Genomic DNA, 23,059 nt, shown 5'->3' on the forward strand with positions numbered 1-23,059 from the left:
CCTGAGGTATTCAAGGCCACCTAGGCCTGTGTGTGCTGGGAGGGGGAGGGGTTGGGGTCCAACTGGTTCTGTCAGACTCTCATGTTGGCTTTATCAGCCCAGGAGGCCTGCAGGATTCACTGGTGGGCTCAGCAACCCGCATCCTGGGAGGTCTCCTGGGGGCTCTCCCAAGGGCCTTTCCCAAAAGTTGGTAGGCAGCAGGATCCTGGGACTTCCCCTGGGGGTCTCTGGGTACCTATGAAAAGGGTGTCAGGATTGCAAGAATTGATGGTGGGAGTGTGTGTGTGTGGGGTCCATGTAGGGACCCCTTGTCCAGACAGCCCCTTGGGAGGCCACCCAAAGAAGGAACCCTGGAGATCGCCAGGAGTTTGGGGTGTGAGGGGCTTAAAGGAGAGCTCTCTGCACCTACCTGCTCTAGGTTTTACGGCTTCCGCCCCAGCTCCCCCGCCAAGGGCACTTCTGGGGTTAGAAACTTCCCAGCGAGCCGGGAGGGGACCCTTCTCCAGACCAGGTCCAGGCATGCCTCTCCAAGGACCTCCTAACTCGCGTCCGTGCACCCATTTTGCAGAAGGGAAAGCAAACATCCGGGGAGCCGCGGCTGGCGCCTGGACTCCGAGGCTCCCTTTCGCACCAGCCCGGCTGGGCGTCGAACGTTACGCGGTCCCTAACCCAGGAGGACTCCAGATTCTTTCGCGCATCTCCCCAACCCCGGCGAGGCGCCCAGAGGCAGGGAGGGGGGCCGGGCCGCCGGCGATAATGACAGGGTCCGCGGCCTGTGGGTGGCGGCGGCGGAGGAAGCCAGAGGGATCCGGCTATTTCTAGCCGGGACGCGCCCACAGGCCGGGGCCAGGGAGGGCCCGGCTTCCCGGCCCCCACCTCTGCCCTCCTCCCCCACCCCCAGGAGGGGCGGGGAGAGGCGCTGGTTGGAGGGCCCAGGGGGCGGGGGCGAGGGCAGGCGGGGGGCGGAGCGGAGTCCTGGGCGCACCTCTGGTGTCCGCCCTCCGCAGTCCATTCGGGTCCCTCCCCTGCACTCCTCTCGGACCCGAGGCCGCCCGCGCTGTCGCTGCGGACGAGTGTCCCGCGGCGCCACCCTCCCGCCGCGCCGTCCGTCGGGCATGGACTCGGGCCGGGACTTCCTGACCCTGCACGGTGAGTACTCGGCCGGCTCGCGGGGGGACCCCGCCTGGGCCGACCTAGAGGAAAGCCGTTCCCGGCCCAGGGCGGGGGACCCCCAGCTCCTTCGGCCGCCCTCCGCCCTGCCCCGGGCCCGCTCCTCGTCCCTTTTATCGCACGGAGGAAATCTCCACCCGGGACTGCCGGGCGCAACCCTGGGCGTTTCCAGGCTTGTTCCCCAGACCCGGCCGGTGGGGAGAAGAGGGGTGCGAGTCTGAAGACTTCCCTAAAGACGACCCCCGGCCCTGCCGCCTCGGGGACTCCCCCTCTCCCTATCCTAGTCACGGAAGGGTGGGCTCCAGGGTCCGGCGCGCTCGGAGGGACTGAGGAGGAAAGGAGCCAGCATCCAAGAATAACTGAGTTATTTTAGCCCCGTCCGGGCCGCCCAGAGAGGCTCCCCAAAGCCCAGGCGTGCCTGGACCGCGTCAGGGAGCGTAGGTGTGGCGGGGTGGGAAGGCTGGGGCGAGGAGGTGTGCGAGGTGAGGTCGGGCCGCGCCGCAGTAACTGCCCAGCGCAGAAATCCTAGTCAGCGACGCCCGGTCTGGGAGGAGCAGCCCGATCGCCCCCATCTGCGCACCCTCCTGGCCGGACAGGCCTGAGTCTCAGCTCTAACCGCCTGCTGCTACCCTCTTTGTCCATCCGAGCTCTGTCTTCTCCGACCGACCGGGAAACAGTCCGGGCCAGCTCCTTGCCCTATCGCTGTCTCTCCAGGAGAGAGAGCAGCCGCGGGCTCCGGACTGCAGGGACTGGAGGTCTCCTAGCTGCACGGGGCCCCCAACCTGGACCTGGAATCTCTTTGCTCCAGCCTGGGGACTCACCCACTTTTAGCGGGCTTTGCCCTCCTGCCCCGCAGGTCATCTGGCAGCTCAGCAAACCCTGCCTCTCTTGCACCAATCACTGCTTAACCCGATCTCCCTCTGTTTTCTAGTACCTCTGGAGTTCGAGACTTTAGTGCCCACCACCTATCCACCTAAACCATGCATGGAGATAATAGAAGGGAAAGAGAAAGGCCGAGCCCTCCAGCTGTCCACTAGAGACCCTCTGGAATTCAGGGACACTAGGAGACGTTCCTTTCAGCCAGTGCCCAGTCTGTCTCATTTTCCTGGTTGGCCCAGACCTGGTCCCCATGGCCCAGAGAGACCTTGCTCAGTGCCCAGAGCTGTTACCCTCACACCAGTAGCCTCAAGGCAAACTCTTTCAGCTGGGTCATGGGATCCCTGCCCTTTCCAGGGCTCCATCTTCTCCTCTCAGGACAGAGGTGTCTTAGTGCTCCCTGCCACACTGGCAGGAAGGGAGGCTGGGCAGCTCAGAGGATCAACAGTAGAGACCTCTGCTTTCTCTCTCATCATCCCTTAGCTAGTGCTGTGTACCCTGCAGACTGCCACCTCTTCCGTGCCAGCTTCACACTCAGACCTCCTACAAGCCCTCTGATCGCCTCTGGCTACAGCTGTAGCCTCAGCTCATGTTAGAATGGGCTCCATCCTCAGGCATCTGTGCCTTTGTCCAGTCTCTGTCCGTGGGCAGCCCTGGTATCTTCCCTGGAGAGGAAGCCACGCGGAGGCTCAGTCAGCGCCTCCCAGTTTTGTGGCATGGGCTTGGCAGCCCTGGTCCACTGTGTTTTGAGACCTGCCTCCCAAGTGCCTGACAGTCCAGCTCTTCCGGCGGAGCTGGCAAGAACAGTGCGATCCCAAGCTTCAGGCTCCCTGAAGGCCCTGCTGCTTTTAGCTCATCACCCAAAATTACGTCCCTTAACTGCCTTTTGTTCCCCCTGCAAACCATATCGGCAAGCAAGAATCTGTCAAGGAAAATTGGTGGTGGAAGGATGTAGTCACTGTGCCCTGTGCTGTTCCAGGTTGTTTACATTTCCACTGGAGAGTCTGCACCTCTTTCATATTTTGGGTCCTCTAGCATTGGACACACTTTCTGGCTTGGGCATTTGGGGGTCTGCTGCAGAAAGGCTCCCTCCATTGGCTTGGGGGGGTATGGGGTCCACCTAGATAAGAGATGTCCCTTCTGTCCTCGCCCCAGATGCATGCAGAGGCACTGTAGTATACAGACATGGATTATGGAAGTAGACTACCTGGGTTCAAGTCTTAGCTTTTTCATCTTAGACAAATCCCTTGACTTCTTGGTGCCTCAGTTTCCTCATCTGTAAAATGGGGGATAAGAACACTACCTCCCTCGTGGATTGCAGTAAGGATTGAATGAGCTAACACGTACAAGGCAATAATGAGAACAGTGCCTAGTACCAGCAGGTACTATGTTCCTACAGGAGGCCCACCCCCCAAGTAACCATGTCATGTGAGTACTTTGTGAGATGAGGGGGAATAAGGTAGTCCCTAGCCAGGAAAAATGTGACCAGAACTGGGTTTAAGAATCAAAGGGCTCCTGGGGAATTCCCTGTTGGTCCAGTGGTTAAGACTCCATGCTTCCACTGCCAGAGTCCTAGTCGGGGAACTCAGATCCTGCAAGCCATGCAGTGAGGCCAAAAAAAAAAGAAGAATCAGGGGCTCCTTCTGGTGCTTCTGAAGCCCTCAGACTGACGCTCTAGTCCCCTGGCCTCCTTCCCTACCCTACTTCCTTTGCTTGCTCCATTCTAGCCAGGCCTGCACTGGCTTCTCCAGCAGGTCCCCAGATGCACCCAAAAAGACCTAACTTCCCAACGCTCTCCCCTCACTGAACACATCCACCTCCACCTCCACTAACTATTCAAACACTGAATCCCTCCCGCCCCACTGTAAAACCTGGCATTTGTAAAAGTGCAAGGTAGGGTGTAGGAGGGGCCTCATCTTGGTCCCAGGAGACCTGGGCTGCAGTCCTAGACCTGGGTTCCAGTCCTAGCTTTGCCTCTACTTACATTGTGACCCTGAGCAAGTCCCTTTGCCTGTCTGGGCCTGTTTTCTCATCCACGGGAAAGCAATACCTACTGATAGGGGATGTTGTGAGGATAAAGCACTAGTGGGCAAAGGAATTCTAGGTTGGCAAGGAAGCCAGTACCCCCAAGAGATAACGGTTCCAGATCCATCATAGCAATTTGGGGTGGCCAGCCCCCTACCCTCCTCAATTATGTTTCAAAGCTGTCTGTCCCTGGGAGTCCATGCCCACACAACACAGACACACACTGATCCACACTGATCTTAACTTTTTTGTGCCCTGGACCACTTTGGCAGTTAGGTGTAGCCTGTGGACCCCTTCTCAGGATCATGTTTTTAAATGCATAAAATACATAAGAATTCAAAGAAAGCAAATTGTATTGAGATGTGATTCTATCCATAGGTCCTCGGGGAGTCCTTGGCCCTCTGATTAAACCATTAAACCATCACGCGGTTTCTCTAAAACAGAGGTTCCCCTTACAATCAGCTCCCTCAGCTCCAAATGAAGAACAATATTTCTGTGCCCATATTCCAGCTCATCTACATTAACACACATTCTCATGATTTATTTTTCTCCGAGGGGTGACCTTAGGCAAGTCACTCTGCACTTCAGTTTATTGTTATTATTGCTGTGCTTGTCTGTGCTAATAACTGGCTTTGCCAGTGACTCACTGTCAATGCTGGTGACTGGAGCTGCGGTGAGGCGAGTGAAGGGACTATTCAGAGGCAGTGAGTAAAAGAGAGGAGTGAGTCAGGCCTCTGGGTGGTGTCCTGACCTTGGCACACAGTAGGGGCTCAATAAATAATTGCTGGGTGAATGAAAAGCAAGATGTAACTTACATGAAAGGGCCCACTGTTCCGAGCACACTGGCAGCACAGTTTCGTATGGAGTTGGGAGTCCTCCTCACCTATTTATCAAAGCAAGTCTGTGTTAATGGGCTCATTTTTAAGACCAGCATTTTTTCAAGAATTCCATTCGCATTTGGAACCTTGGAGATTATCCCACTCAGGTAGCGAACCTCTCGGAGAAGGAAACAGGCCTGTCTGAGGTTTACATGTGAGGCAACAGCCCGCTGAGTCACAATGGATTCGTTGAGTAACTGAGGTAAAATATTTGGCGGGTTCCGCTGTCCGGCCCGGGCTCCATCCCCGGCTCCTTCTGATCCCGCCCCACCCGGTTGTCCGCTAAACTCTGCAGCCCAGGCTGCCGCCCGGCCGGGCTTCCCTCCAGGCTCAATCTTACCCAGCCCTCCAGTTCTCCGCCAGGCCTCTAGCTGAGTGTTTAGAATTCGCGGCTCAGGCTCCGCCCCCTGGTAGGACTGCCTCCAAAGTCGAGGTTCCGCCCTCCCTGCCCGAAAACAAAAGGCCTTTGCAGTGAGGGACCCTCCCCCGGTTTGTCCCCTGGGCCCTGGCTCCGCCCCCGGTCGTCTTCCTGGGTACCTCTGCCCCACGTCGCCTCCCAGACTCGGCTCCTCCCGCTCCCCACCTCTTTGGCTCTGGCTCCGCCCCAATCCGCTTTCTGGGCTCTGACTTTCACCACTGATCTGCTTCCCGGGTTATGGATTTGTCCCACTTCACCTCCCGGACCCCGCTCCTCCTCCTCCTCTCCCCTCCTTGACTCCGCTTTCGCCGCACCTCCTGGGGGCATCGGTCCTGCCCTTCTGGAACTGTCCCCGCCTCCTGGGGTATGGCCCCGCCCCTTCAGCACAGATTTCTGTATCGCCCCGCCTCTAGAGCCATGGCCCCACCCTTCACGGCCCCGCCCCCACGGGTTCTAGGCCCGCCCATCCACTCCAGGTCTCCGCCCCTCCTCCCGTCTGAGGAGGGCGTTCCGCTCCTAGGGCCAGGGCTGCCTTCTGGACGCCACACTGTCCCGGGCCAGGCTCAGCGGGCAGCAGGGGCACTTCGGAACGTCATGCAGTGCCTGGGGGTCAGGCGCCGAAGCCGGAGCCAGAGCCGCTCCAGAGAGCTCTACCTGCAGGAGCAGAGCCTCGAGGTGGCAGCTCTCAATGAGCAGAGGCTGGGTAAGGGATGCAGGGCGCCCCCCCCCCCCACTACCACCCCCGAGATCTGCGGAGGCTGGGAAGGCAGCTGGGACAGGACGCAGACTGTATGTTCCTGATCTCGGGGACTGGACCTGTTTAGTTCTGTGAGTGTGTGACCCACGGTGGGGCTGTGTTTGCGGGGATGGCATGTGGAGTGAGTACTGCGGGGGGGGGGATTGGTTACCCTGCGCCTTGCCACCCCCAAACCATCCTGTTTACAAACCTAGTGGTGATTCTGTCACTTGTATGGTAGTGGGGGCCACTGTGCAGCAATGATGATATGCAATGCTGTGTAACCAAGTGGCACCAGTGTGACAGTGTGCGATCCAGGGTGATGCTGTGTACCATGTGTGACTGTGGGTGACCCAGGTGACTGAGTGATTCTGTCATCTGTGTTATGGTGTGTGTGTTCTGTGGGTTTTCTGCTGTTACTCTTTGTGGCAGCATGCCCCTGAGTGGTGGCTGTATAAGGTAATGTTTCCTAGCATTGGCCCTGTGGGCAAGCTTCTGAGTCCCGACTCTACCATGTAAATTCCTTGAGCCTCAGTCTCATCATCTGTAAAATGGGAACAATGATAGTGCCTTCCTCACAGGGCTGTTGGAGGGATTAAATACATGTGCTAAGAACAGGATCTTATTCAAACATGAACTATTATTATGGTGACTGCTATTATTATGACGACGATGATGTTCTGGCACTGTACGTTGTGTGGCTGTGTGTGACTCCATGTAACAATATGTGTCACCGTGTGTGGCCCATTTTCTCTTCCCGGTTGTGTATGGCAGTGTGTGATGAGTACGGTGGTGTGGTGTGTGTGACTGTGTATGTGTGTGGCTATATCTGTGTAGCTGTGTATTGCTGTGAGTCCCAGACTCAGTTTGTTTCCATTAGGCCTCACCCTAGGTACATGGGCAGGGCTCCTGGCGCTGCCCCCACCCCCAGCCTCCTATTAGCACTGCAGCCTCTCTGCACTCCCCATATGTGCCACTAGCCTGGGCAGGTTGGTGAGGCTGCAAGGTCAACCCAGCGGCCCCTGAGCTCACAGGCCCCTCAGCACCACCCTCCCACAGGAGGAGAATGTGCTACAGCTGAGTGAGTGGGGCTGGGTGAAGGGGTGCCCATAGACCTTCTGGGTGCTAAGGGAGCAAGGGTCGGGGGGCGGGCAGCCCAGAGGCCTCAGAAACAAAAGGGCCTCAAATGAGGCTCAGAGATGGAGGTATCTGCTTAGGTTGCCCAGCGGCCTGGAGGGCCACTAATATCAAGACCCACCTTGGGACCGAGGTCTGTGTTCCGGAAGCCATGTCGGCAGCCAGGGGACTTATCTCTGCCTGACCGCAGACAGGGCCGCAGTCTGGCTCCAGGACAGGATGAACATGTCATCTGCTCACAGCCTTTTCCAGAACCGGAGGGTGGGGCTCACCTTCCGCCCCTGTGCCCCACCTCCACTGCTCCCATCTGTGCCGTGCGCAGTGGCTTGTCCTGATGCCCTAGCCTGGGGGCGGGGAGGGGCGGTGCCGCCAGAGGGTAAGGAGATGACCCCCGCAGTTGACCTCAGCCTTGGAAAGGACAGTGGAATCCCCCGGCTGAGCTGAGGCTGAGGCGGCTCTCTCCTCCGGCGGCTGGGAACTACCTTTCCCGGCCTCTCGTCTTGAGCCCCACAGACCCAGCCACCAGCTGAGGACATCCTGCAGGAGCCCCCTCCTCCCTCACTGGGCCTCCCCTGGGGCTGGAGGGAAACTGCTGACACTAAAGCAGGGGGTGGAGAGAGTTGGGACAAAAGTGGGGGAAGGTCACATCAGACTGTCACCTCTGAGGAGGCCTTGAGACACCTCCTCCAGCACTCTTCTCACCCAGTGCTGTTGGGGGAACAGAGGCACAGAGAGGGAAGGAGGTTTCCTAAAGCCATGGGTGTGGGGGGCTGTTAGCACGTGGCTGTGTCTCCACTGGAAGCAGGAGATTGGGGAGGGATAGGGGGTGGGTGGCTGAGGCCCGGGGAAGTGGTCCAGAAGATTCTGTAGGTCCTGTGTGTGTGGGGAGCAGGCTGGCTGGGGCATAGGGAGTGGGGTCATGGATAAACTGGGAGAGCCCATCAGGGGCTGGGGATCTGGGTTCAGAAAAGAAAAGCCTATAGGCCTAGGCCCAGGCCCCTCAGACTGGACCCACACAGACCCTGATGCCACCACTCCGCTGGAGCAGGAGGATAAAGATTGCTGAAAAGCCACAGAGTTTTTGTTTTGGGGCCAGAAGTGAGGTGAGGTAGTCTATTGGCTCTGAATAGAGCTGGCTGCTGGACTCCATGTGGCCAGGGTGATAGGCTAGGGTAGTCTTTTGGTCCCAGCTTCCTTCAGGTCACTCTGACCCCTAGGAGGAGACCAGTAAGTCTTTCAGAGCCAGGCCATTTCCTAGGGGTCTGGTCACCCAGGAACCAGGTGTTCTTGAATTAGCTGTCCTCTCTTTGTCCATTCAGCCGTGGGTGGCAGGTCATAGTGTATAAAGTGTGGCCTTGAGTGGGTGGGTGTCCAAAGGTTTGCGTGGCCTCAGCTGGCATCAGAGATGCCTTCCTGGAGAAGGCAGGGCTCTAGAATCAGGTTGGAACAAGGGTGACGGAGGGAGAAGTGAACAGAGAGCTGAGGATGAGGCTGGTGAAAAATGGGCTGAGAGGGTCCAGTGGTGGGCATGGCCAGCATGGGGCCTGGGGCAGCAGGGACCCTAGAGGAGGTAGCATCTTACCAGCTCTGCCCCCTAGGCTTACAGGATGACAAGGACCTACAGGCACTGCTGAAGGGCAGCCAACTCTTGAAGGTGAAGTCCAACTCATGGCGGAGAGAACGCTTCTACAAGCTGCAGGAGGACTGCAAGACCATCTGGCAGGAGTCCCGCAAGGTCATGCGGACCCCAGAGTCCCAGCTGTGTGAGTGCCCTGGGCTGCAGGGCGAGGGGCAGGGTGCTGCACCTGTGCTTGGATGGGGAAACTGACACTGGTCAGGGCGGGGGGGGGCTGGAGGTCAGTCGTGGACCAGGACCAAAGGTAGGGAAACTGAGGCCTGGCCTGGCGGGCCAGAGGTCGGTCATGCAAACAGGACCAGATATGGGGAAACAGGCTGGCCAGGGTTGGGGAGAGGAGCCAGTTAAATCACTGATAGGGAAACTGAGGCCTAGCCTGGGCTAGAGAGGGCAGTCATGGACCAAGGACCACAGATGGAGATGCTCAAGCCTTTTGGGGTGGGACTCCATAGCCATGACCACAGATGGGGAAAGCCCGGCTCCCAAGTAGGGAGGGAGCTGGACAGTGTTGCCTGAATTCCCAGGTATCCACCCAGACATTTGTGGGAAGGAGGGAGGACTAGGGCCCAAGTGTGGTGAGGACCAAAGTCCAGGGGCAGATAAGGCCCTTCCGGGTATCAGTGGCCAGGATGTGAGGTGGGGCTGCAGGAGGCAGCTCCTCCCTGGGCTGGGGCCAGAACAGGGTGCCTGGGGTGGAGCAGGGCTGGGACTTGCACAGAGAGGCCTTGGCTGGGCAGCTCCCTCGGGGTTGTGGGCCTGAGGGCTTTCTGGAAGCTTTAGAAAAGGTCCAAGAAGCCAAAGCTCAGGCCTGCAGATGGAGAGTGCCTCCTGCAAGGTCTTAGGAAGAAAGTTCTGCCAACTGCTGCTGCCCTTTTACACAGAATGCCCTAAAAATTTTGTAAAATGAGAGGTTCCCTCTGCATCTTTACTTGGTGGGAAAATTTTAGACCAAAGCTATCCAGAAGAACTTTCTATGATAATGGGAATGTCCTATATCTGTGCTGTCCAGTATGTCAGCTACTAGCCACCTGTGGCCATTGAGCACTTGAACTGTGTGGCTAGTGTGACTGAGGAACTGAATTCTTTTTTTTTTTTTTTTGGCTGCCACTGCATGGCATGTGGGATCTTAGTTCCCCAACCAGGGATTGAGCCTGAGCCCCCTGCTTTGGAAGTGTGGAGTCTTAACCACTGGACCGCCAGGGAAGTCCCGCAAATTCTTAATTTTACTGAATTTTAACTAATTTATATCTAAATAACCACGTGTGGCCGGTGGTATGGAAGGATCACTGCAGCTGGATTTCTCACACGGTTCAAGTCCCTGGAAATCCCTCACACGTTCACCTGCCCTCGGCTGTGGAGATGGGGCAGGCAGGGTCAGCCCACTGGCAGGTCTCTGGGGAGTGAGACCAGACACAGGTGACAGGGCCCAGGTGGGAAGGGGGCAGGAGAAAAGGGAGGGGCAGCCCACTGAGGGTGTCTCAGGAAGGGTCTGCCAGGCCCCAGGACACTGGACAGAAACCTGAGAAGGTGTGGCCTGTGGCAGGCCAGAGGGGAGGCAGGACAGGAGCAGGGTCGGATGCGGAGAGCCCGGCTGGGTCCTGGGGGCAGTGGGCCATGGGAGGTCTGAGCAGGGCAGGGCAGGGTGGGAGGGGATGGAGCCTGAAGTGCTCTCAGGAAACTACCCTGCGTGCCTGTTGGCCACATAACACAGGAGTGACCTGGCGCTTGCCTCTGTCTGTGGCTCCAGCCAGGTTCCTTCACAGCCCCCTGCCCTGATATGGGGTTTCCTGTTAGACGCTGGCGGTTGGCGGCACCGTGGGAAGGGGACATCATACTCTCTGAGCCCTGGGGACTCCTGGGAGCCCACCCCCCAGCCAGTACACGTGCATGGTTCCCAGTTGAGCCAAGCACTTGGCGGGGGCGGGCAGGGGGCAGACTGAGGAGTGGGAGATGTGGCCCTTTCCCGACCTGGGCTGGTGAGCTGGGAGCCTCATACCGGGACAGCTGGGAGCACAAGGGCAGGAGGAACCTCCCGGGCAGGAGACCCAGTGTGAGCAAAGGTGCAGGGGCAAGAACGAGGCAGGGCCATGAGTGAGGGGCCTGCACCCTGACAGGAGGGGCCACAGGGGCGACAGGTTGGGGGTTGGGCACCAGGTGCGCTCAGGTGAGGAGTGTGGCCGGAAGAGGCCTTTTTCCACGTCAGAGACCCAGAGACAGGTCTGGGCTGAGCATGCCCGTTGGGCTGCTTCCCTCCTCTGAGTGAGCAGTGAGACTGCCCTCCACTGTGCTCCACCCCCGGGGAAACTGAGGCCAGGAGATGGCGGTGGGGAGCAGTCCCCAGTTCTCTTTGCCTCTGCTTCCTGATCCGTAAGTTGTCCCCATCCTGACCCCATAGCCTCCCTCAGCTCTGGTTCCCATAGGCAGACAAAGATTACCATCAGCAGGGAAGGCGTCTGGATTCTGTCTCTGGTGCCGGTGCGGGAGCTGGCCTCCGCTGCCCAGGCTTCCTGTTTCCACTCCCAGCCTGGGGCAGCTGCAGCTGGTGTGGGACCTAGAGGGGCACGGGAGGCTGTGAGCGGAGGGATTCAGCAGGGATATCCCCTGCATCCCACATGGCCCAGGGCTCGCGTGTCTCACACCTCAGAGCCTGCTTCCCGGACAGGCTCATGCTACACATCTGGGGCCTGCAGGTGGCCAGGAGGCCCCCACCGGGAAGGACAGGCAGGCTTTCAGCCAGAGCTGGTCTAGACCCAGGAAAGACGGACGTGGATGGCTCAGGATGGGGATGGGGATGGGGCAGAGCCTGGCTCCTGATGCGGGGAGGCCCAGCATGAGCCCCTCCCAGCCAGGCCAGGGAGGGCACCTTGGGGTTCAAGGCAGGTGAGCAGGGCCTTGCTGCTCCCTGAAGCTTGGAAGGTTGGGCTGTGACAGGACAGCCCCCGCCCCTGGTTCCCAAGGGCAGAATGATGTCATCTCAGACCCCCAGGGGCACCCTCCAGTCTACCTCTTGGGATCCTGGAGCACCATTCCTGCCAAGGGGCTCCCTGAGATCAGGACATACAGATACATGCAGGGCAAGGCCCTGGCTGCTCGCCTGACACAAGCACTTCTCCTTCTGTCAGGAGAGGGGCCTGGAGGCTCTCATGGCTGTCTTGAGGGAGGCGGAGGGCCCAAAGTCAAGCACGACAGGAGAGTGTGTGGCCTCCTCTCCGTCACAGGCCCCAAGCTCCAGAATGGTCTCTCCCTGTCTCTGTCTGAGAGCCCTGCCCTGCCCCACTCCTCTCCCAGGGGCCCTGCTTCCTCCCAGCACAGAAACAGGAGGCCTGGGACCCTAGGTGCCCTTCCCACCCTAAAGTCAATCTCTCTCTGCCTGGGCGTTTCCACTCTGCACGCTATAGCTGTGTCCCGTTCCTTCTCCACCTCAGTCTCTTTTTGTCCCCCGCTCTGCCCATCCTCCTGCCCCTCACGGCTCTCTCTGCCCACCTCCACCCCCTTCTTGCAGTCTCCATCGAGGACATTCAGGAGGTGCGGATGGGGCACCGCTCAGAGGGCCTGGAGAAGTTTGCCCGGGACGTGCCTGAGGACCGCTGCTTCTCCATCGTCTTCAAGGACCAGCGCAACACTCTAGACCTCATCGCCCCATCGCCCGCCGACGCCCAGCACTGGGTGCAGGGCCTGCGCAAGATCGTCCATCACTCGGGCTCCATGAACCAGCAGCAAAAGCTGCGGCAGTATCCTTTTGGTGGCAGTGGGTCCAGGCCCAGCGGGTGGATACTGGCCATGGTCGTCCCCAGGACAACCTGGGTATGGAAGACACGCAGCTTGGGCCATCATACCAAAACACCATAGACTGGGTGGCTTAAACAACAGAAATTCATTTTCTCACGGTTCTGGAGGCTGGAAGTCCAAGGTCAGGGTGCCAGAAGGGTCGGGTTCTGGTGGAAGCTCTCTTCCTGGCTTGCAGATGGTTGCCTTCTTTCTCACTGTCTTCACATGGCAGAGAGAGAGAGAGCGCAAGATCTCTGGTGTCTCTTCTTTTTTTCTTTACTTTTTTTAAAAATAAATTTATTTATTTATTTGTTTATTTTTGGCTGCATTGGGTCTTCGTTGCTGCCCGCGGGCCTTCTCTAGTTGTGGCGAGCGGGGGCTACTCTTTGTTGCAGTCCGCGGGCTTCTCATCGCGGTGGCTTCTCTTATTGCAGAGCACGGGCTCTAGGCGCACAGGCTTCAGTAGTTGTGGCAGGCGGGCTTCAGTAGTTGTGGCACACGGGCTCAGTAGTTGTGGCTTGCAGGCTCTAGAGTGCAGGCTCAGTAGTTGTGGCACACGGGCTTAGTTGCTCCGCGGCATGTGGGATCTTCCCGAACCAGGGCTCAAACCTGTGTCCCCTGCATTGGCAGGCGGACTCTGAACCACTGCGCCACCAGGGAAGTCCCTCTGGTGTCTCTTCTTTTATGGGCACTAATCCCATCATGAGGCCCCCACTCATGAACTCATCTAAGTCTCTTAAGGCCCCATCTCCAAATACATCACGTTGAGGGTTAGGGCTTCAACATATGAATTTGGGGGAAACACAAAGGAAGCAGGGAGGGTACCTGGAGCCCTCTTTGGTCTACTCTGACCCAAGGGCCAGACAGCAATGCAGCCCCCTGAAGTCCCTCATCCCCCCTGTGTAACCAGCATGGAGTGGGGAGGCTGAGGGGAGCTGCCTGCTTCAGTGGGAGACCTAGTCTTGGATATTTTAATGTTTCCTAGAGTTAACCGCATTTTTTTCTCTCTGGGAGTTTGGGAGGCCATGACACACTCCCACTTGCCCCCACATCCTGTGCCACTGTTCGGGGAGTCATCACGTTCCCCCAGGCCTGGTGTGCAGGCCAGCCTGCGGGCTTGAAACAAATTCCCTTCAAAGTCTAGGTGCACAGCAACACGCTAGTCTATGGTTCAAAGTGATCAGCCTTCTGGTATGTAGGATTAGGGTGGAACCAGCACTGGCTCCTTTTTTTTTTTTTTTATGACAGCTTTATTGAGATATAGTTCACATACCATATAATTCATCCACTTAAAGTGTACAAGTCCATGCTTTTTAGTGTACTCAGAGTTATGCAACCATCACCCCCAAAAGACACCCCATGCCCTTTAGCAGTCCCCATTTCCCCACAACCCCCCAGCCCTAGACAACCACTAATCTACTTTCCATCTCTATACATTTGTCTTTTCTAGACCTATTATATAAATGGAATCATACAGTCTCTTGTGACTGGCTTCTTTCACTTAGCATAATGTTTTTAACGTTCATCCATGTCGTAGCCTGTGTTAGTACTTCATGCCTTCTGTTTGCCTAATAATATTCCACTGTATGGCCATTCCACATTTTACTTATCCAATCAGCAGTTGATGGACATTTGGGTTTCTGCTTCTCTGAATAATGTTGCTGTGAACATTGGTGTATAAGTTTTTGTGTGGACATATGTTCTCATTTCTCTTGAGTATATACCTAGAATTTCTGAGTCTTGTGGTGACTGTATATTTAACCTTTTGAGGAACTGCCAAACTATTTTCCAAAGAGGAAATTTACATTCCCACCAGCAGTGTCTGAGAGTTCTGATTTTTCACATCTTCACTAACCCTTGCTATTATCTGCCTTTTTTTTATTATAGCCATCCTTGTGGGTTTGAAGTGGCATTTCACTGTGGTTTTGATTTGCATTTCCTTGATAGCTAACGGTGTTGAGCATCTTTACATGTGGTTATTGGCCATTTGTATATCTCCTTGGAGAAACAGCTATTCAATAGATCCTTTGCCCATTTGTTGTTGTTAAGTTCTTTTTTTATGGATCTATTTATTTTAATTTTAATTTTAAATTGTGGTAATATATACATACATGAAATTTACTATCTTAACCATTTTTAAGTGTACAGTTCAGTAGTGTTAAGTACATTCACATTGTTGTGCAACCACTTCCAGAACTCTTTTCATCTCGTAAAACTGAAACTCTGTACCCATTAAACAGTAACTCCCCATTCCACCCTCCCCCAGGCCCTGGCAACCACTGTTGTACTTTCTGTACCTATGAACTTGATTACTCTTAAGTTCCTCATATAAGTGGACTCATACAGTATTTGTCATTTTGCCACTAGCTTATTTCACTTAGCATAATGTCCTTAAGGTTCATCCATGTTGTCACATGTTAGAACTTCCATCCTTTTAAATGCTGAACAATATTCCATTGTATGTATATACCACACTTTGTTTATTCATTCACCCATTAATGGACACTTAAGTTGCTTCCACTTTTTGTCCATCATGAATAATGCTGCTGTGAACATGGGTGTACAAGTATCTTTCTGAGACCCTGTTTTCAATTCTTTGGGGTATATACCAAGAAGTCGGATTGTTAGATCATATGGTAATTCTATTTTCAAATTTTTGAGGACCCACTATACTGTTTCCTATAGCATCTGTAACACTTTACATCCCCACCAACAGTGCACAAGGGTTCCAGTTTCTCCACGTCCTTACCAACACTTGTTACTTTCTTTTTTAAATAGGTCTCTTACTGTGGTTTTGATTTGCATTTCCCTAATGATTAATGATGTCGACCATTTTTTAATGTGCTTTTGTATATCTCCTCTGGAGAAATGTTTATTCAGATCTCTGGTCCATTTTTTAATTGAGTTGTCTTTTTATTATTGAGTTGTAAGAGGTTTTTGTTCTTTTTTTAAATATTCTAAATATTCTAAATATTTTTAAAATATTCTAATATTTTAAAAATATTCTTATCAGATATATGCTCTGCAAATAATTTCTCCCATTCTGTGGGTTCTTTTCTTTTTTTTGGTGGTATTCTCTGAAGCACAAAAGTTTTTAGTTTCAGTGAAGTGTAATTCATTTACTTTTTGTTTTTGTTGCTTGTGTTTTTTGATGTCATATCTAACCTAAAGTCACAAACATTTACTCATATATTTTCTTCTTATAGTTTTAGCTCTTGCATTTAGGTCTTTGATCCATTTTGAGTTAGTTTCTGTGTATGGTGTGGTGAGGGATCCAACTTCATTTTTTTTGCATGTAGACATACAGCTGTTCCAGCACCATTTGTTGAAAAGACTATTCTTTCTTCATTGAATCATCTTTACACCGTCGTCAAAAAATCAACTGACCATAAATATGAGGGTTTACTTCACGACTCTCAATTCTCCTCCATTTACCTAAATGTCTCTTCTTGCACCAGCACCACAACGTTTTAGTTACCATAACTTTGTACAAAGTTTTGAAATCATGAAGTGTGAGTCTTCTAAATTTGTTCTTTTTTTTTTCAAGATTGTTTTGACTGTTCTGGGTCCCTTGAATTTCCATATGAATTTGAGGATTGGGTTGTCAATTTCTGCAAAGTAGCCAGCATGACTGTGATAGGTATTGTGTTCAATCTGTAGATCAGTTTCGAGAGTATTTCTCATTAAACAATATCAAGTCTTCTTCCTGATCAGCAAATATGGGGTATCTTTCCATTTATTTAGATCTTTAATTTCTTTCAACAATGTTTTGTCGCTTTCAGAGTATAAGTTATGCATTAAAAGAATTTGTATTTTTATTCATTTTGATGCTACTGTATGGAATTATTTTATTACATTTTCTGATTATTCATTGCTAATGTATATTCAACTCCTTTGGGGGACCCATTTTGAACACTGTTAGTTCCCTTTACTGTGTACTTTTCAGCATTTCAAAGACTTTTAAGTGTCTTTTCTCAAGGCTATGTCTGCCTGATTTTGAGCTTTCTTTTTTAAATTTTAATTGTTATTTATTTTATTTTTGGCCATGCCTCGAGGTATGCGGGATTTTAGTTCCCTGACCAGGGATTGAACCTGTGCTCCCTGCAGTGGAAGCGCAGAGTCTTAACCACTGGACCACCAGGGAAGTCCCTGAGCTTTCTTAAAAGCCCAATCCTGTGGCACTTTTGTGATAGTCACTCCTTTTGCACAGGCATGCACTTGGACAATCTCATGGCCTCTGCAGGCTTCTGCTGCCCAGACCTTGAGATCATAAAGCCATCCCAGCCTGCTGAAGAGCATTCGGCACTGGGACCTCATGCTTGGGTGCACCACTCTGAACTTGATTTCTTAACCTGTAATTCTACTATAATTTTTTTAATGTAAATATATACATATATTTACATAAAACATACATATATATAAATAAAGATTTTAAAATATGGGTAGGTTAGAATGAAATTTTAAAGGCCCGGAAAACCCACCTCCTCCAGAAACTGCTATTTGGGTTCTCCCTTTAATCTTTTCCGGCTGCATTTCATTTTGCCTAATGATGCATTTTTCAAAAATAGTGGAGATTATACATTTGTATCCATTTTCTGTGTAACATTATATCATAATTATTTCCCTGTGTTAGTATAGTCTCCATAAACAGCTTTATTAATGACTGTGTACTATTCCACTGAATGGATGGACTATAAATTAGTGATCCATTCTTTTAGTGTCAAACATTTCATTTCCTTCACCACTATAAATAACATTGCAAAGAACTATGTTCATAAAACCTTTCAGTATTTAGGAGTATTTCCTTACCAATGGATTCCTAGAAGTGGAATTACTGAATCAACTGATGTAACAGGTTAAAGCTTTAGCTATCCCTCCATCACTTTCCTAAGGGTTGTGCTGATTTACTTTTTGCCCACGTGATGGATTTGAGTGTCCATTTCACCTCACCCTTACCTGCACTAGGTAATATACTTTTAAGTTGCTAATTTTTAGTTTAAGAAATTGCATCTCATTTCCAAATTGTTAATAACTTTGACTACTAGTAATGTTTGCAAAAGGTCAGTTTATATCCCTTTCTCATTTAGTTATTAGGGTCATTATACTGTTTTCTTTTTAATTAATCCTTCAAAGGCTTTGCTGCAAATGCTTCCTCCAGTCTGTCAGATAGATGACTTTAGTTTTTCTTTATTTAATCTTCAGAATTTTAAAAAGTTTATATGGCATGATTTATGTTGTTGTTTCTTTTGTGATTTCTTCTGAAACCTGCTATCATGTTTTCATTGTGCTCATGAGTTCCCATTGTCTTGTTCTATAGTTAGCTCTCTGTTTTCTGTGGACTGTAGTATGCAGCTCCTCCTTCCCTAGTTCTCAAGGTCAAGTCTGATGGGAGAGATAGAGGGAATGGAGAAGTGGGGGCCTAAGTGCCCCAATCATGACACCATGATCCAGGCTTTGTTTTTGCATGTGATGTCCCCACCTTCTGATCAGTGGCTTGAAATTTGCTGTTTCCTACTAAATAAGCCTCAAGTGCTTTCGTCAGATTGGGTAACAATTATATACTGAAAAGGACATACCTTGAAATGTTAACAGTGGTTACCCCTGGGTGATAGGATTATGGAGGCTTTGCTTATTTACTTTTCTACATTTTCTAAATTGTCTGTAATGAACCCTTTTAGAGTGAGAAAAGAAATGTTTTTGAAATTTTGAAAGGGTTCAAAGCCAGAAAACAGGAAAAAGACTCCTTCATTGGATGTCACATTTCCTCCAAAGAGGCCACCAGGTCTTCCCTCTGAAATGAGGATGTGCCAAAAGTCAGGCCTGCGGGGAGCTGTGTCTACAGGGGACCTCAGTCCACCTGGGCCCGGGAGTTGACCCTGAGCTTGAATCATGGCTGTGGCTGGGACCTCGGGGGTCCCAGGGCTCCTGGGTTCTTTCCTTACTTCTTGCCCAGCTGGATTCATTCCTGCTTGCGAAAAGCTGACAAAAACAAGGACAACAAGATGAACTTCAAGGAGCTGCAGAACTTCCTGAAGGAGCTCAACGTCCAGGTGGATGACAGCTATGCCCGAAAGATCTTCAGGGTGAGGCAGGATGTGAGGGCTGGGTCTGCCTGGCAGTGTGTCCTTGACTGCAGCCCGAGACCTGCTCTGAACCCTGCCCACCTGGTGTCCTGGCTCTGCAGGAATGTGACCACTCTCAGACAGACTCCCTGGAGGATGAGGAGATCGAGACGTTCTACAAGATACTGACCCACAGGAAGGAGATCGACCTCACCTTCAAGGAGGCTGCAGGCTCGGGGGAGACCCTGTCGGTGGATCAGTTAGTGATCTTCTTGCAGCACCAGCAGCGGGAGGAGGCGGCGGGGCCTGCACTGGCCCTCTCCCTCATCGAGCGCTACGAGCCCAGCGAGACGGGTGAGGGCCCGTGACCTGTAGTCCCAGGGCCACACAGGGTGGGGAGACCCCTGGGGAGACGGCAGCCCACGAGTAGGGAGCTGGAGGGAAGGGGGTGCCTCAGCCAGGCCCAGGGCCCCTGGTCAGTATTTCTCTGCCCCAGGAAAGCAGATGGGAGGCAGGGACCCTCTCTTGGTTCCTCCTTCAGGGGATTTGAGGACCCCTCCCCCAGGAAATGGAGAGAGAGGAGGCTGGAAAAGCAGGCACTTTTCCTGCCTCCCTCTTTGTGCCCATGCTGGCCACAAAGCTTTAAGACGTCAGATGGGGGCCCAGTCCTGGAGAAGGAGGAGATGAGGCCCTGCCCTCAGGGGGGCCTCAAAGCATGGGGGACAGACGAGGAGGAGACAGGGCCCCACCCTGGGGTAGTCACGGTCTGGTCAAGAGACTCAAGCTTAGCCGCTTCCAAGAGGTACCGAGGACCAGCTCAGAAGGGGAGGCAGGGGGAGTAGGGGGGAGGGGAGGGGGGTCCCTCCCCCCAGAGCTGCAGCGCTGGCCTAGGGCTCTGACCGGCGCCCGCCTCCCACCTCCCAGCCAAGGCGCGGCGGCAGATGACCAAGGACGGCTTCCTCATGTACCTGCTCTCGGCCGATGGCAGCGCCTTCGACCGGGCGCACCGGCGGGTCTACCAGGACATGGGCCAGCCGCTCAGCCACTACCTGGTGTCGTCCTCTCACAACACCTACCTGCTGGAAGACCAGCTCACGGGGCCCAGCAGCACTGAAGCCTACATCCGGTGGGGCCTACATCCGGTGGGGCCGGGACACCTGGGCATGATGGGGCGGGGCCGGGCGGGACCTGGTCGGGCAGGCGGGACCTGGGCGGACCCGGCCGGGACCGAGGGGCCTAGCCGCCATCCCACTTGCAGGGCGCTGTGCAAAGGCTGCCGTTGCCTGGAGCTCGACTGCTGGGATGGGCCCAACCAGGAACCGGTCATCTATCACGGCTATACCTTCACCTCCAAGATCCTCTTCTGCGACGTGCTCAGGGCCATCCGGGACTACGCCTTCAAGGTGGGCGCGCTTCTGGGCCTGAGGAAGGGGATGCTCGGGCCCACCCACCCCTCCTAATCCACCCTTGGGCCTCCAGGCGTCCCCCTACCCCGTCATCCTGTCCCTGGAGAACCACTGCAGCCTGGAGCAGCAGCGTGTGATGGCGCAACACCTGCACACCCTCCTGGGCCCCATGCTGTTGGATCGGCCACTGGACAGGGTCACCACCAGCCTGCCTTCCCCAGAGGTGCCCGATGGGATGGGGTGCCCAGAGGAGAGGGCAGGGGACTGGCCGGGAGGCCAGCTGCGTCTTGACCAGCTGCCACTCCACCCTTAGCAACTGAAGGGGAAGATCTTGCTGAAGGGGAAGAAGCTTGGGGGGCTTTTCCTCCCTGGAGGGGAAGGCAGCCCTGAGGCCACTGTGGTGTCAGACGAGGATGAGGCTGCCGAGATGGAGGACGAGGCAGTGAGGAGACAAGTTCAGCACAAGTCCACGGTTTGAGGGGGAGCAGTGGCGCGGGGAGGGGAGGGGGGCAGCCCTGGGGCCCTCCCCCATCATCACCCGCCATCACACTGTGGGGTGTTTGCCTTGCCCGGGTTCTCTGTGGCTGTCACTCAGACCCTCTGCCCCCTCTCTCTGTCTCCCTCTCTGTTCTCTCTGTATCTGGGTTTCTGGCTCTCTCAGTGCCCACCTGCCCCAACCTCTGAATCTAACTTGGGCCTCCCCATGGCCCCCAGGAGGACAAGCTCACACTAGCAAAGGAGCTCTCAGATATGGTCATTTACTGCAAGAGCGTCCACTTTCTGGGCTTCCCCAGTCCTGGCACCCGTGGGCAGGCTTTCTATGAGATGGCATCCTTCTCCGAGAACCGTGCCCTCCGACTGCTCCAAGAATCAGGTGAGCCCGGCCCTGTCCCCCCAGGGTGCTGTCCATCTATCTGTCTGACCACCTGAGCTGGCCAGGGTCAGGACTGGCTCCCACCCCTCCGGACATCGCCCAGAGCTGGCACCCCACGCTGTTACCAGACAGAGCTGGTAGGGAGGGGCTTGGGCTTGCCGGGAGGCCTCCGCTTCTGACGAGCCCACATCCCCCTCAGGAAACAGCTTTGTCCGCCACAATGTGAGTCACCTGAGCAGGATCTACCCCGCCGGGTGGAGAACGGATTCCTCCAACTACAGCCCTGTGGAGATGTGGAATGGGGGCTGCCAGATCGGTACGGGATGGCTGGGGCTTGGAGGAGGCCTGGGTGAGGGTTTCCGCCTGGAGGGCCAGGGGCCAGGAGGCTCTGGGGACCCAGGCAGAGCCAGGTGCAGGGATGTGTGGGCTCAGGAGCTGGTAATCTCAGTCTGGAAATATCCCCCACCATCAAATACAGTGTCTGAAATCCCATTGTTAGCACACTTGTCCTTTGAATTCTGGCACCAGAAATGGAATGCAAGGTTGGTGTGGTGGGTCAGTTAGGGCGGCAGGAGGGCAGTAGGCATTGGAGTGATCCTGGACCCTGCTTCTGCCTCACTGTGTGACTCTGGGCCTCAGTGTATCCCAAGCAGGCTGGGCTCTGGGGCCCCTGAGGCCAGCCCACAGCCTGTGACTGCTCCGTCCTGCCTGTAGTGGCCCTGAACTTCCAGACACCTGGGCCAGAGATGGACGTATACCAGGGCCGATTCCAGGACAATGGGGCCTGTGGGTACGTGCTGAAGCCTGCCTTCCTGCGAGACCCCAACTCCACCTTCAACTCCCGTGCCCTGGCTCAGGGGCCCTGGTGGGCTCAGAAGCGGCTCAATGTCAGGGTATGGCCAGCCACCGGAGGGACAGGTGCCATGGGTCTCCCTTGCCCCTCGCTACCATCCTGAACCCTTAACTGTCCCCCGCCTTTCCTCAGGTCATCTCAGGGCAGCAACTGCCAAAAGTCAACAAGAATAAGAATTCAATTGTGGACCCCAAGGTGACAGTGCAGATCCATGGTGTGGGCCAGGACGTGGCCAGCCGCCAGACCGCTGTGGTCACCAATAACGGTACGTGCTGGGCCTGGGCTGGGCCCGGCTTCTGGAGCTGGTGTCCATGCTGTTGACGTGGTGCCCGCACCCTTAGGTTTCAACCCATGGTGGGACACAGAGTTTGAGTTCGAGGTGATTGTGCCTGAGCTCGCCCTCGTGCGCTTTGTGGTGGAGGACTACGACGCCTCCTCCAAGAACGACTTCATTGGCCAGAGCACCATCCCCTTGAACAGCCTCAAGCAGGGTGAGTGCTTGTGGAGGGAGGGGGCGACTCGAGGGGAGGCACCTCTTGGGAAGGGGCCGGCTGTTCCTCAAAGCATCCTCCCTAAGTGACCAGAACTCTCCCTGTGCGCTCCTCCCCGCCCATCCGCCTGCCAGGATACCGCCACATCCACCTCCTGTCCAAGAACGGAGACCAGCACCCGTCTGCCACCCTCTTTGTGAAGGTGGGCCTCCAGGACTAGGCTCGGGGAGTCTGGCGAGGGCTGCCCCGAGCGGACCAGGCCCTCTGTCCACATCTGGGGGCAGGACAGGGGCTGCTCCCAACCTCTCGCTCAGAGCTGGCAGCCCCGCACTGCCTTCAGCGCCAACCTGCTGTCTGTGTTGCTGCCTCTCGGGAGCCCAGGAGCTGGCCCAGTCCCTGGAGCTGTCCTCAATCCTGTTAGGAATGACACTGCAGCCCGCTCCATCCTCCAGCCGGGCCCTAGGCTGAGGGTTTTTATAAAAATCATAAGACTAAGTACTGTGGTCTCTTTACCTGGACACCGGAAAAATCCCTGTAAAGCATGCGTGCGTGTGTGCATGCCCCAGAGCACTGGAGCCCCAGCACCTCACTCTCCACTTCTCCACCCTCACACTGGAGCAAGGGGGGACATCTATCCCCCGGGCAGGAGGGACCAGCAAGAAACAAAACCCTGCATGGCGGAGGGTATGGAGGGCTCAGTCTTTGGAATGTCACGGCCGACCCCTCCAA

General features: G+C 54.6%; 2 protein-coding genes across 8 annotated transcripts in view; one reads left to right on the forward strand and one right to left on the reverse strand.

Annotated features, from left to right (window-relative positions):
- The window catches only part of DLEC1 (DLEC1 cilia and flagella associated protein), a 102,307-nt gene extending 97,353 nt beyond the window's left edge, over positions 1-4,954 (reverse strand). Inside the window, exon 1 of the mRNA XM_082348295.1 lies at positions 4,887-4,954. The gene's annotated coding sequence lies outside the window, so the exon portion shown is untranslated. The remainder of the gene's footprint in view (positions 1-4,886) is intronic.
- On the forward strand, positions 959-22,825 carry PLCD1 (phospholipase C delta 1). Of its 7 annotated transcripts, XM_082348473.1 has the most exons (16): positions 966-1,149; positions 5,888-6,070; positions 8,839-9,003; positions 12,379-12,607; positions 18,598-18,727; positions 18,829-19,060; positions 19,631-19,832; positions 19,965-20,109; positions 20,186-20,335; positions 20,426-20,584; positions 20,827-20,986; positions 21,186-21,302; positions 21,701-21,879; positions 21,972-22,104; positions 22,181-22,330; positions 22,465-22,825. In XM_082348473.1, the coding sequence occupies exons 1-16, from the start codon at positions 1,116-1,118 to the stop codon at positions 22,548-22,550; spliced, it is 2,454 nt and encodes an 817-aa protein (XP_082204599.1). In that variant the 5' UTR covers positions 966-1,115; the 3' UTR covers positions 22,551-22,825. The 7 variants fall into 7 exon arrangements, 6 of the variants coding, with proteins under 6 accessions (XP_082204604.1, XP_082204599.1, XP_082204600.1 ...); XR_014232879.1 differs by lacking the exon at positions 22,465-22,825 and having other exon boundaries at positions 960-1,149; positions 21,701-21,776; positions 22,181-22,320; XM_082348474.1 differs by lacking the exon at positions 5,888-6,070 and having other exon boundaries at positions 969-1,149.
- The last annotated feature ends 234 nt before the right edge of the window (positions 22,826-23,059 follow it).

The sequence above is a fragment of the Balaenoptera borealis genome, assembly GCF_965194805.1.
Source record: "Balaenoptera borealis genome assembly, chromosome: 12".
In the NCBI taxonomy this organism is placed as follows: domain Eukaryota; kingdom Metazoa; phylum Chordata; class Mammalia; order Artiodactyla; family Balaenopteridae; genus Balaenoptera; species Balaenoptera borealis.

Bases quoted from the DNA above. Each gene is read 5' to 3' on its own strand.
- PLCD1 (XM_082348473.1), top strand. From the start codon at position 1,116: ATGGACTCGGGCCGGGACTTCCTGACCCTGCACG. The intron at 1,150-5,887 runs GTGAGTACTCGG...TTCCGCTCCTAG, and splicing joins GGACTTCCTGACCCTGCACG to GGCCAGGGCTGCCTTCTGGA. The intron at 22,331-22,464 runs GTGAGTGCTTGT...TCCGCCTGCCAG, and splicing joins CTTGAACAGCCTCAAGCAGG to GATACCGCCACATCCACCTC.